At 31.8% G+C, this 12,000-nt stretch overlaps 2 protein-coding genes across 3 annotated transcripts; one reads left to right on the top strand and one right to left on the bottom strand.

Moving 5' to 3' along the window:
- Positions 1 to 211: 211 nt before the first annotated feature.
- Positions 212 to 9,761, bottom strand: LOC128179044 (protein rolling stone-like). Of its 2 annotated transcripts, none has more exons than XM_052846526.1 (5): positions 9,634 to 9,761; positions 3,935 to 4,169; positions 3,090 to 3,300; positions 2,746 to 2,862; positions 212 to 2,215 (listed from the first exon to the last, which is right to left on the bottom strand). In XM_052846526.1, the coding sequence occupies exons 2-5, from the start codon at positions 4,145 to 4,147 to the stop codon at positions 1,830 to 1,832; spliced, it is 927 nt and encodes a 308-aa protein (XP_052702486.1). In that variant the 5' UTR covers positions 4,148 to 4,169; positions 9,634 to 9,761; the 3' UTR covers positions 212 to 1,829. The 2 variants fall into 2 exon arrangements, with proteins under 2 accessions (XP_052702486.1, XP_052702487.1); XM_052846527.1 differs by lacking the exon at positions 9,634 to 9,761 and adding an exon at positions 4,606 to 4,835.
- Positions 9,115 to 11,858, top strand: LOC128179045 (uncharacterized). The gene is made up of 6 exons (XM_052846528.1): positions 9,115 to 9,311; positions 9,819 to 10,036; positions 10,346 to 10,539; positions 10,753 to 10,850; positions 10,983 to 11,106; positions 11,222 to 11,858. Exons 1-6 carry the CDS (start codon positions 9,157 to 9,159, stop codon positions 11,282 to 11,284), a joined length of 852 nt encoding a protein of 283 aa, XP_052702488.1. The 5' UTR covers positions 9,115 to 9,156; the 3' UTR covers positions 11,285 to 11,858.
- The last annotated feature ends 142 nt before the right edge of the window (positions 11,859 to 12,000 follow it).

Here is a 12,000-nt window from a genome sequence, read left to right as displayed (position 1 = left end):
GTAGATAACTCTGTATGATTTGTCGAAGACGTGGTGGATCGATTTACTTTTCAGGCAACGTGGTGTAACTTCTTAATCTTAAAAGAATCCCCCTTTTAAATTTTCCCCCCCAAAAATATCTTTTGCTTTATAAGATGATCTTATTGAAATCTTTTCACAGTGTTTCTTTAGTGATATATTCAACATTCACAAATAAAAATAAATAAACAAATAGACTGCATTTTTTTTATTGAAGTGAATTTGAAATCAATTCAAAACTGTAAATCCATGAATTGAAATTCATTACCTAATAATCAATTTACACAAGAAAACAAAAAATCCTGTCATTGTTAAGTGACTTCGAAAACATGTACACATTATGTTACCAAAAAACATAACATTAAAAGTCAACTCTAGTCTTTAACCATTAGACATGTAATAATTAATGTCATAATCAATGCAAAAAAAGCTGAATGTCCAGTAAAATATTCCAGGACTAATCAATATACATGTTATGTACCAGTAATCAATAAAGCAATTGACTTTCAAGCATGTACTGAATTCATATAAATTGAATTCCCTCTGAAAAAATTCTGTTTGTTCTGTAATAAATTCTTCTGACTTCTCTGAGTTATCATTTCAGTATATATAGCAAAGGGAAAACTACTTAAAAATGTCAATGTTAAATGAATTACAAGATGCACAATGAGATTACCCCCAGTAATTAAAAACTACATGTATTACCATAGTTACCAGGAGTAACTCAAATAACTAACAAATGCTGTAACACAATGCCCTATAGGTTTACATCAGAAAATAACAACATGAAAAAAAATATGACTATTAAAATATCAGTGTACATGTATCTTAAAGTTACACTGGTTTAATCTTTACTTTCCAAACCAATCATGCAAATATCAAAAGAAACAAAAAGACAGAGATTATCTTTCCTCACAAAAATTTTAACACATTGTGTAATTAAGATTCTTTCTATATATAATTATTATGACACAATATTAAATAAAACGTCATAAACCTGAATAATTTGGAAAATAATGATCTTAAATATAAAGCATTTTTTGTAAATCATTTCAAAATCACAAAATTACTGTAGGCCTACATAATATTATCACCACATCTGTTCCTTACAAAAAAAATATAACAAATAAATCAAACATCAAAATATCAGACACATGCTATATGAATTTAGAAATAGTAAAACAAGGAATTCAAATTATGAGCAGGCTTTTGTTAAATGCATGTACATGTTTTACCCAATCACCATGCAAATGTGATTTCACAAAAAATCTGCAGAATGTTGGAAGTTGTGATACTGTGCTATAAATACCAAAGAAAATGTCAATGGCTGATCCTGCTTTACTACACTGTAAGATTGAAATATCAATTGGAATGTGAATTATGTAAAATAAAACTAGTCATTCTCAACATTTGTTGAGAGTTTTGGATCATATGGAAGTGGAGTATTTGGTCCTTTAATTTTTAAAATCAAATTTAACTACATGGCATTAATTTTTTTCTAAACTCATTCATTTTCATACATTTTCTGTTAAAGATCACAATTCTAATAATCTCAATTAAATTTACAATATGGCACCAATTTCTGTAAAGACAATGTAAAGCCTCAAACTCTTTACCCTGAATAATCATAACAATATTGATTTAGCGAATGTAGACTAACCTGCCACAGGAAAAAAAATTCTTACTGTATACAACATTCCATGTTCAATTACTAATATATATATATAAATACAAACATCAAACTTAAACAAAAAAGTATTGACTGGCAAATCAGTACGCATAAATTGACCAGAAAGAAATACAAACTACATCTAATTCTCCTTAATATCTGCATCACATTTATGTCGTTTATCCATCACTTTCAGAAATCGATGCAAAAATACCCTTAACCTATATAGCAAGAAGAACATGCTGTGTATAACTGGGGCTACTATAAAACTAATAGCTACGATGTAATAGACTGCTTTAAGTGGGGATTCTCCATAGTTGAGCACTTTGTATATAAATGGTTCTCCATATTGATTGGTCCCTCCGAGGTACCAGTAGCAGACGGAGAAGGCACTATAAACCAATCCAAACGCCACACCATGGACCATGTGCAACATCCGCATTGGCATCCGAGTGATCCACAGATCCAGGAAGACAGCTGCAGCATTAGCACCATGTGTTGAGCAATTGATAAAGGTCACCCCAGAACCTGCAACATCAACAGAGTTGTACACTGTTTATTGTGTGTGTGGAGGGGGAGGGGGTTTTGTGTTGCAAATTTAGCAACAATTAAGTACAGTTAATATGTTTTAATTGTTATTTGGTCTTTTTTTCAATTTTACAGTTTTTTTAAAATACTGAACCAGTTATGAACAGTACTACATATGCTGAAATTCAACTGTGTGTTCTTATTTTTTTGCGATATAAATAAGAAAAAATAAATTAAAAAATTCTTGATACATGGGACGTCATAAAGACCTATTTTTCAAGATATCATCAATAGAGAGGATATCAGATCTAACCTTGCATTAAGCAATTGGATGTTTTATTTGATGAAACATATGCATGTCATATTCAATCGTATGTATTGTAAATACATCAAACTTACTGTGTTACGAATGAAATGTTTGTTATGAATTAAAATTATCATTAGCATAAAAATTAATGAATAAAAATTATCATTAGCATAAAAATTAATCAAAGTATTCATCAGTTAAGACTGCATTCAAATCTACCTACCATCATAAGCGATAGTCCAGAACAAGAAGGTTACTATAGGAGCAGACCCTGCACTTAGGTTATACAACAGCCACTGACATTTGATTCTACGACTTCCTTTCAACTTTTCCTGAATATCTGTAAATCAGAATTTGTAATGTAAATTCCTTATAAGCTGCTATTCTCTCTCTTTTTTCATTAATGAATTACGTAGTACATGTACTTCTTTAAAATTATACATTGGTATTCTTTCAATTTTTCATCACATAACATTGCAACATTAATGTTTAAATACCAAACCAAATAAGGATTTAACAACTTATTGCACTTTGATGATTATCTTGCCAACATAAATGACAACTGACCATGATTGCGGTTCTTGAGTTGGATGTAGTGCCATACGTTGATGGCCCTGAGAATCTGGCAAGCGGTCAGGATGTAGAATGACCAGTAAGTAAGCATGATCAGCATTTTGGCTTTCAGTGTCCCTACGATGGCTGTGTAGAATACCATGAAGACGAAATAACACGCCATCAGTACCCGGTAGTATAAGTAGGGCCAGGGGTTGGTGCTCCACTGATGAAAAAAAAAATGTCAGCTGGTGAATACATGTACTTGTTTTTCAAGCTAAAAAAATTAATCTTTTGAATCTCAACCAGAAATTTAAAAATTTTATACAGCTGCCGTGTATTTTATTTTTATTGCAAGGTTCACAATAAGGACTAGTTTAATATCTTATTTCAACTTAAAATTGAGATATTTAATTTACAATATGGCAAAAAAAAAAATAATCAGAGGCAAATAATTTAACCTGATGCAGCAGGGCCTGAGAAATGAAACATTTTTTGTGGCTTTTACTGTAAATTGATGTATTTTAAATGCAACATTGGTTAAAGCAAGAATGTTTTATCACAGCTTTACAAGTTCATAGTTACAATTTATATTCAATTCTAATGCAAAAATTGGTAGTCTGACATTGAAATTTAATCATCTTAATATATAGTGCTTTTGGTCAAGCATTAAAAAAAAATCCATTATTTTCCACATAGGTTGAAGATCATATTGCAAAAAGATTCATAATTACAAGAAACTCTAAAAAAAAAAAAGATTTTAATTACCAGTACATATTAAACAAAGTTTTCTAAGATACCTTGAATATTGCTAATAGAATTAAACAGCAGAACAGCTTAAATACACTGATTTCTCTAACCTGTGAGAGGAGGTAGTCCTCGGGAGAATCATACTCCAAGTCATACTTGGGTTCGTAGGGCCTGATGTTCTTCAGCGAGCCCTCTCCATGTTGTCTCCCCTTCCTGTCGGTGAGGGAGAAGTAGGCGTACCGCGTGTAGGTCCCCACCGCTCGCCGGGCCACCCTCACCCCATCATTGGTCACATGGACAAACTTGGCTGCAACTTTAAACATGCTGGTGTCCCTGTCTCAAACTCTGAAACATACGAATGGCCAAGGTTATACTTTCCAAATAAGACTGAATAATTTTCTATATATTACTGGAATAGATTACATAATTTTTACAAGGATGCTATGTCAGCAGATTTTTCTTTATCTACAAATATTACAGCTGAATCTAACACTCTGTAAATGTCAAAATGGAAGTATACATTAATTATTTTTATAACTGTTGTAAAAAATTTGACTAGTCAGAAGAATATCTGCTAATGATGATGAATACCACAATGTGTTATTACAAAGAGACACCTAGATACATGCACTTCTGAAACATACTTGGAACAACCATATAATGTGAACAGCAGTATCTAGCCATTTTAACCTGATCTGTTCATATACCATGTATTTACATCTGATATTTAGGATATCATAGTTCATCCTATAAGTAACATGTATGATGAATCTATACATACCTGTACTATGTAATACAAATAAACAATATATATGTTATGAAAAACAAATTAGCCAAGTCCTTTTAATCAAATATTATTCAGAAGTCACTGAACATGGAAACACAAAATTTGGGTCACCGTCTCGGTCTGACATGTTTGTTTTGACAGGAACAACGTTACAGAGACAATATGCAGTCAAATTTAAATGTTCTCTATCCCAATGACCTAAATCATTAAATGACAGAACAAGTGCCTGACCAATCCTACTTCAATATTATTTTATTTATGGTTTATCGCTTTTGAGGCAAGTCTTGAAAATTATTTCAAAACAATATAAAGACATACACAAGGAAATCATTCAGGACATAGACAATTTTTGTTATTTGCTATATTATATATATTTATATATATCTATCTACCAATCATGATATATTTCAATATCTTAATATCTAAGTTATAACATTTTATGCATCTTATTCTACTGTAAATATCTTTAAAATCAAAAATATTATTCTACTGTAAATTTCTTTAATATTAAAAATAATATATTTATTAAATCTACATGGATTATTCCTCCATAATATGCAGACACTCTCCTGAAACCAACAGATTCTCTTAGAAGTACATGTACTAGTTTATAAATAACAATCTAAACATTAGATTACATTTTTTATCCTTTTATACATTGATCAAATATTGATTCTGAAGTTAAGATACTGTAAATTCCTGTTTGTCCACACATCAAAGAAATGCAGGCACAATATGCCTACCTTAAAAACATTTATAAACTAGTACCAGACATACCGGTATATCTTATCCAGGCCAATGTTGTGCTCCAATGAGCGGTAACAACGGTACATTTACATGTAAATAAACACTACCTATAGTACACTAACTCAGTTTATGATAATCTCACAAATTCAGTTTATAAAAGTCTGGACAATACTGCTTTTCTCTTGTACAAGATTATGTACTCACAAGCCAAACCTATCCAATGTTTGACATACAGTATGAATGTTTTCCTTTTTTTAAAAAGACGCATATCTTCCAGGCATACTGCATGTCAATGTATGATGGTGTCTGTCCTGTTCATTAACACAACTTCCTCTATCTGACACAAGTCTAGTAATGTAATATGTATTATAATCACATGAATTTTAACAGATATCATCGTTATAAATACTGAAAAAGAAATGGATTGTAGATTTCAATATATACATCATGTACATATACTCACAACACTTGGAGACCTATGTAAATCAATTTCCTCAAGCCAATCAGAATTTCATATGTATTAAATCACCCTGCACTGTTTGTTATACATGTATAATAAGACTATGGTGGATTTATAGGGTCTTTCTACTTTGAATAAACAGATCTATAAATAAATCAAGCAAAATAATTGCACAAACAATGAATGATGTTGAATGAATGTGATGCAATATCTGTAGTTCATTGGACCAAAGTTCAAATACTGTCGAGTATTTTTCAAGTATTTTTCAAGTACATGAAGTGTATGTGTACAAAGTCCAAACTGTAATTGTATGGATTTTTAAATTATCAAAGCTCTGTTGACTACATGTGGTTATGAATAATTCTGAAGATAATCAACCAGCTACATAATGTACCTTGAAAATCAATTCTTTAATATCTATATCCTCATATCATGTCATATGACTATATACATCAAACCATGTGTGCTTCAACAGATTTTGTGAGACAAGAGGGACTGTTACATTTTTCTTTAAAATTCATAAAGACTGATGTATTATAAAAGATGCAGGATGTCCCAATCATGCCATGTATATATTTATGATATTTATTTTATTTAAAAGGTACACGTAAATATTATTCCCACAATATATATCTATCATTGCAAACAACATTTTCACTATACTCTGTCCCGAGTTTTTGCTTCCACCAATTTTCGCTTGATATTTCGATAATCATAAATACCTTTGAATTCAAACTACCTTAATCCACTAATATGAAAAATGTCCAGATTATCTGTTTTGAAAACGCCCCCTCTACCACTTCAGGTTTTAATGCACATCCCAAAATTGAAAGTCTACGGGGGATTCTGAATTGCATCAGCCATTAATAAGCCCGGATGATAACGTTGAAAAATTGTGCGAGGTGTCCCGAGACGTACTTCCAAATGGAGAAAAGATGTAAATATTTCCATTATAAATCTCCGTAAGAATTTTGTTTTCGTCCCTGTGAACTTTTACGGGTGAAAAATATAATTTGTCAATGAAGATATCTTGGATATTTTCCCTTTTATCGATTTCAACAGCATTTCTTTCACAGATATGTGTATTTTTATTAAAAATCATCAAAAAGTGATGGAAGCAATAACTTGGGGAAGACTATAGTACGATAGTGTTTGGGAAACACTAATTGACTTGCAAAAATACGCAAACCAAGACCAACAGAGAGAATAACTGGTAGCAATTAGCAAACCAATGGGTTCTCATTTACTAAAACGTGTAGGGTACACACATTCATTGATAGGACACTATCAAAACTCATTTTTCTTTTCACATGTACTGACATGGTTTGCGATCCCCTCTCATCTAAGTATGAAAATACATCCCCTCTGTTGGAATTCATAATTGTGATAAAAGTAATTGATGGTGACAATTTAATCATTGACCAATGTGACAGGAAGTTGCCTATTTATATGAATTTTTAATATCCAATCCCAGTTTTCATAAAAAATTGTGCGTTCAATAAAAACAAGTTTAAGGACGTTGTTTACTGATCAGGGTTTGAGTTCTCAAATTCAGATTGGTATAAAGTTAAATGTCATGAGTAAAATTTGTTCTAAACACTAAAAGTGTTAATGAAATGAATTATTATTGACAAACCATTTGATATTTTTACTATATTATGGAATTAGGCTCAAACAAAGTTGGACTTATAGCAAAACAGAGGAAATTCGGACTAAAATTTTCAGATTTTGTTTTCACTAAAATATTTTTGGTAGTACTGTAATATTCAAAGTTAAGATTTTATGTTAGTCAACATAATTTTGGATATTTTCTGTTGGTTTTATCGCACTTTTTCGTTTAGATATTTGAATGGCACACACAACAAAAATATTGAAAAATGCTTTAAAATGATAAAAGACACTATACATGTATCTCAAAATTTTGATCATTGACCTCATATAACTTTTATGCCCGTAGAGTAAGGTCAATATACCTAGTTTAAAGCTATAAATGTTTTGGTATTATCATCATTCAGTTTTTTGTAAAATTGAATCAAAAAAGGGAAGGAATTTGAAAACTGATAGAGGAAATTCGGACTGGAATATTCATAAAAATTGTGAATGAAAACTTAATGTTTCGTGTCTGTTTAGTGTCACTGCACTTCATAAACTGTACTTCATTTTTAAAAGAATTTAGCAATTTGTATTATTTTAACAATTAAGAAAATTTCAATCGAAGTGTAAAATTTTTAGGGACTTTTCTTAAATTTTCAAAAAATATTCAATGGCCATTATCTCAAAAAGTAGGTCATTGACCTAGTTTTTTTAAAGTGAAAAATAGCACTACCATGATATTTCTTTAACACACGGTATTTGGTGCGTTCGCCGTATCCACATGTTCGCCTTAGTCCGTTTGCTCTAGGTCCCTTCGCTCTAATTATCGTTCGCCCAAATAATTGTTCACCTTAAACCTTGTACGCTCCTTATTTATAAATAAACAATATTATAAGTTATTTCATTTACTTTTAACTTAAAACTTTTAACTTTTATTAATTATTCGTATAAAATATGTTTTTCCTTCATCAAAAATGACGTAATTGGTATACGTTAATTGCAAGATTTTATTGCCGTACATTGTCGATAACCGTCTTCTTGTTTTTATAATGATTCGCTTGGTGTTTTTAAACAATTAAAGAATTTGAGACTTTAATTGGCTCATTCAGAATCTTAGCAGATGATTATCACCTACTCTATCTTTAAAAGAATTTACATATTTAACACAATCCTTTGATCTCTAAATGAGATATATACGGAAATGGAACATGTAACTGTATTAAACTACTGTCAACCATGGTGATTATTATGTAGAAGTAGAAAGGGCGGTAATGTTTTTATTAATTATGTATGTATCTTTCACAAAGGTTAAATTGACCAGAATACACAAAAATATATAAATTAATTAATCCTACATAAAATTAAGGCAAACAGACACAGTGCGAATGGCGTCAAGAGCGAACAGACCTAGGGCGAACGAAATCTAGAGCGAACGGCGTCAAGGGCGAACGCGTTTAAGAGCGAACGAACAGCCAATCTTAACACACAATAGATGGTTATTCATTATCATCAGTGGAATTTATTTTCATTCTGAGTAAACGTATACCTTAATACCAAATGATTCTTGAAAATTCTGCTTTTACGGTAAATTATGTGTTCTGGCTGCCACAGGTAACAGAGAGATATTTGATTAAATGAACCATACCTTAAGTCTAAAGCACATTCTTTTTAAAAGAACACATTTGAAATTTCCCGCCATATTATGACTCCATTTTTCATTTGAAGCGAGTCACGGGATTTGTCACATGCCAAGGTTCAATATGAAATCTCCTGGTTTTATCAGCAAATATACCCACTGGACTTTTCTTTATTGTTTCCTCGTTAATCTAAGTGCAGCAATCGGGGCAGACCTGACATGCAGCGGACCTCTAGGATATAATGTTACACCTCTATCTACAGGGTACGGTATGGTAAACATGGTAAAGAAAAAATAACAACCCCGGAAAATGTTTCTGGTAGGCCCTAATCGTCTTCTCTCTTATAAAACCCCTACCTCAGCTATGTTTTAAGACGAATTAGCGAATTTTGCATAATTATATCCATGAAACATAAGAAATATTCAGTCAAAACATGTGATAATAGGATATTTATAACAGGCTATATTCCCGTACCATATTCGGGGTATACGTGGATCCATATCGGTTGAAAATGGCTCTTTCAGCAATTTACATGCAATATTTTGAAATATCATTTTTGGGCTCTGTAATTGGAAGTGTAATTACCTCTCAGTAAGTCCGTTTACATCTCTATTTATAGAACAGTAAGCTCTTGTCGAATGTCCTCCATGAATGTTGTTGTTGTATGGTAAATCACGTGATACAGTGTGGGTGCGACGTAAAGTCGCGTAAAGTTATACGAGTTACTCCGCTTTCAATATACATAATTATTATATATATTTTTTTTACAGAACATGGACCTATGCAGGTGTAAACCAGAGCTGTCTTGCTGGACCAAACATCAAAGTTACCTGTAAAATTACGTTGTCGTTTTGCAATAAGATACCTACAATATGCAGTGGATCGTCAAGTGCTTGTGTGCAGGCATCCAATTTTACAGGAAAAAACGACACCGCGGTATTCTCAATTGGCAATTACACACAGGACCCATTCTCCCATGCTGCAAAAGGTATCTAAAATGTCCCAAAAAAAAAATAAAAAAAAAAAATTGGTCATTGGTCAGTTAGTTAGGTTAGTTTATAAGTTAATCCATCTACTTCCATTTCGCTCAATATTTTGTTTCCCTATGTTCATAGAAAAATTAATCTACTTATATTTAATACTGCATGTAATAAATATTTTGCTAGTATTTTATAGTCCTGAAATAAGTGATTTATGGCAAATTATAATAACTAGTTCAATGGGGAAACAATTGATGGTATAATTTCTTGGTATTTACAATGAAAATTTGTTTCCAAATTGTAAAATTTGTTTTTAGGTGACAAAATAGTTGCAACGTTGGACTCGGTTTCATATACTACCAGCAACATCACATATAATTTGACAACTGTTGTGGAGTTGACATGTAATCTACAAGCTGTGTGGAAGCCAAATACTGCAGGAGCAACCATTCCAAAGATAGCCAATCTAATGTCTAATCTTTCTTGCTCGAACACTACCCTTAAATGCCAGGTCAGCAAACCAATAAACTAATTAAATTTACATTTTGTAAAATAACTTGATAAAAGTTGGATTATCTAACTTGGTAGTTACCATCAAAGATATTATTTTATGTATAAATTGGTTTCAAAGTAAAACATTATATGTACACTATAAAAGCTGCCTCAGTGTATAACTCGACAATGCTAATACATGTACCTGGTAAATTTAAATTTGTCATAACAGTACAAGATATCAGCAGAGTATGATGGGGCATGCATAAATCTGGTCCCTCCCGCGACTTTTGACACCAGCCTGAGTGCAGGGACTGTCCTGATAATTATGTGAGTATACAGACTCCTCCTATTCAATTGTCTTCCCATGTCTTATATCTCTCTCACACACTTTCACACTCTCTCTCTCTCTCTCTGAGAGTTGATAAACCTTTGGTTATAATAAAGAACATTTCTCCTCAGATTTTTTGTGAGCATCAGCATCTACTGTATCTTTGGGTGTGCCTGTAACTTCACGAGAGGACACAAGGGACAGGATCTGATACCCCACTCTGCGTTCTGGATAGACCTCCCCGTGCTTATAGCCGTGAGTTGTCTGTAGTAATGCTGAAATGTTGAACTCTCTTCCTCTTCATTCAACATAAACTGAATAATGAATATTACTGTACGTCATGTATAACTCACACTTTGAACTTTTGTAGGATGGAATGATCTTCACCTTCAGCTGCTGCAGACAAGAGTCTTCCGCCTATGACAGTATATAGCAGAATGTCTCCTTTGAGATGTTTGTGTTTCGTATACTCAAGCTTAGAATGAAAGGTGCCCAGTAAGATGTTTGAATGATATAAACATTAAACACAAGATATAAAGGAGAGATGTTTGTATGAAAACTCATCATTTCATTCCAGTAGCACTTCAGATGTTGTTGTTAAACTGTTTTAATAACAGGAATAATTTGATGTTGATATGAGGGTTATTTACATATGAGAGAGAGAGAGAGAGAGGGGAGAGAGATTTTTTACTGTGAATTAATCTGTGGCACATGGTTTTACTTTTGAATTAAGACTAATGTTACTTGAACTTGTGCAGAAGCTTAGCATTTTTGTTTAACTGTAATAACTATTATTTTTTATTATACTACGTGTAACTGTTTACTATGCTCTTGCTTAAGGATGGATCTGGAAAAAACCATGCATAATATCACTCAAACATATTGTCAACAGAGTATGTTTTTGAATTACGTCGAAAAGTTAAATTCCTTATATTTTTTACAGTAAACAGTGATTGTTATTTTATTACTTCTCATATTAAATTTTGTAATAAAACAGTTTTCATTGATGTCTTTATTTAAACATCATTTGTTAAAGACTATAGTTATCTTTTTAAAAGTGACCTTTAAAAATGGAAAATGGTAAATGAAGAAAGCATCAAATTCATTATTGCAAAAAGTTTTAAATCGGGATAAATCAAAGACGTGAAC

This window comes from Crassostrea angulata, chromosome 3 (assembly GCF_025612915.1).
Source record: "Crassostrea angulata isolate pt1a10 chromosome 3, ASM2561291v2, whole genome shotgun sequence".
NCBI classification, from domain to species: domain Eukaryota; kingdom Metazoa; phylum Mollusca; class Bivalvia; order Ostreida; family Ostreidae; genus Magallana; species Magallana angulata.
This window is presented reverse-complemented; position numbering and strand designations above follow the sequence as displayed.

Excerpts from the sequence above, each read along its gene's own strand:
- LOC128179044 (XM_052846526.1), bottom strand. The coding sequence starts at position 4,147 with ATGTTTAAAGTTGCAGCCAAGTTTGTCCATGTGACCAATGATGGGGTG. Across the intron at positions 3,301-3,934 it reads AGGACTACCTCCTCTCACAG|TGGAGCACCAACCCCTGGCC; the intron begins GTTAGAGAAATC and ends TTTTTTCATCAG. Across the intron at positions 2,216-2,745 it reads CTGGACTATCGCTTATGATG|GTTCTGGGGTGACCTTTATC; the intron begins GTAGGTAGATTT and ends TTGATGTTGCAG.
- LOC128179045 (XM_052846528.1), top strand. The coding sequence starts at position 9,157 with ATGCCAAGGTTCAATATGAAATCTCCTGGTTTTATCAGCAAATATACC. Across the intron at positions 10,037-10,345 it reads ATTCTCCCATGCTGCAAAAG|GTGACAAAATAGTTGCAACG; the intron begins GTATCTAAAATG and ends ATTTGTTTTTAG. Across the intron at positions 10,851-10,982 it reads GGGACTGTCCTGATAATTAT|ATTTTTTGTGAGCATCAGCA; the intron begins GTGAGTATACAG and ends ATTTCTCCTCAG.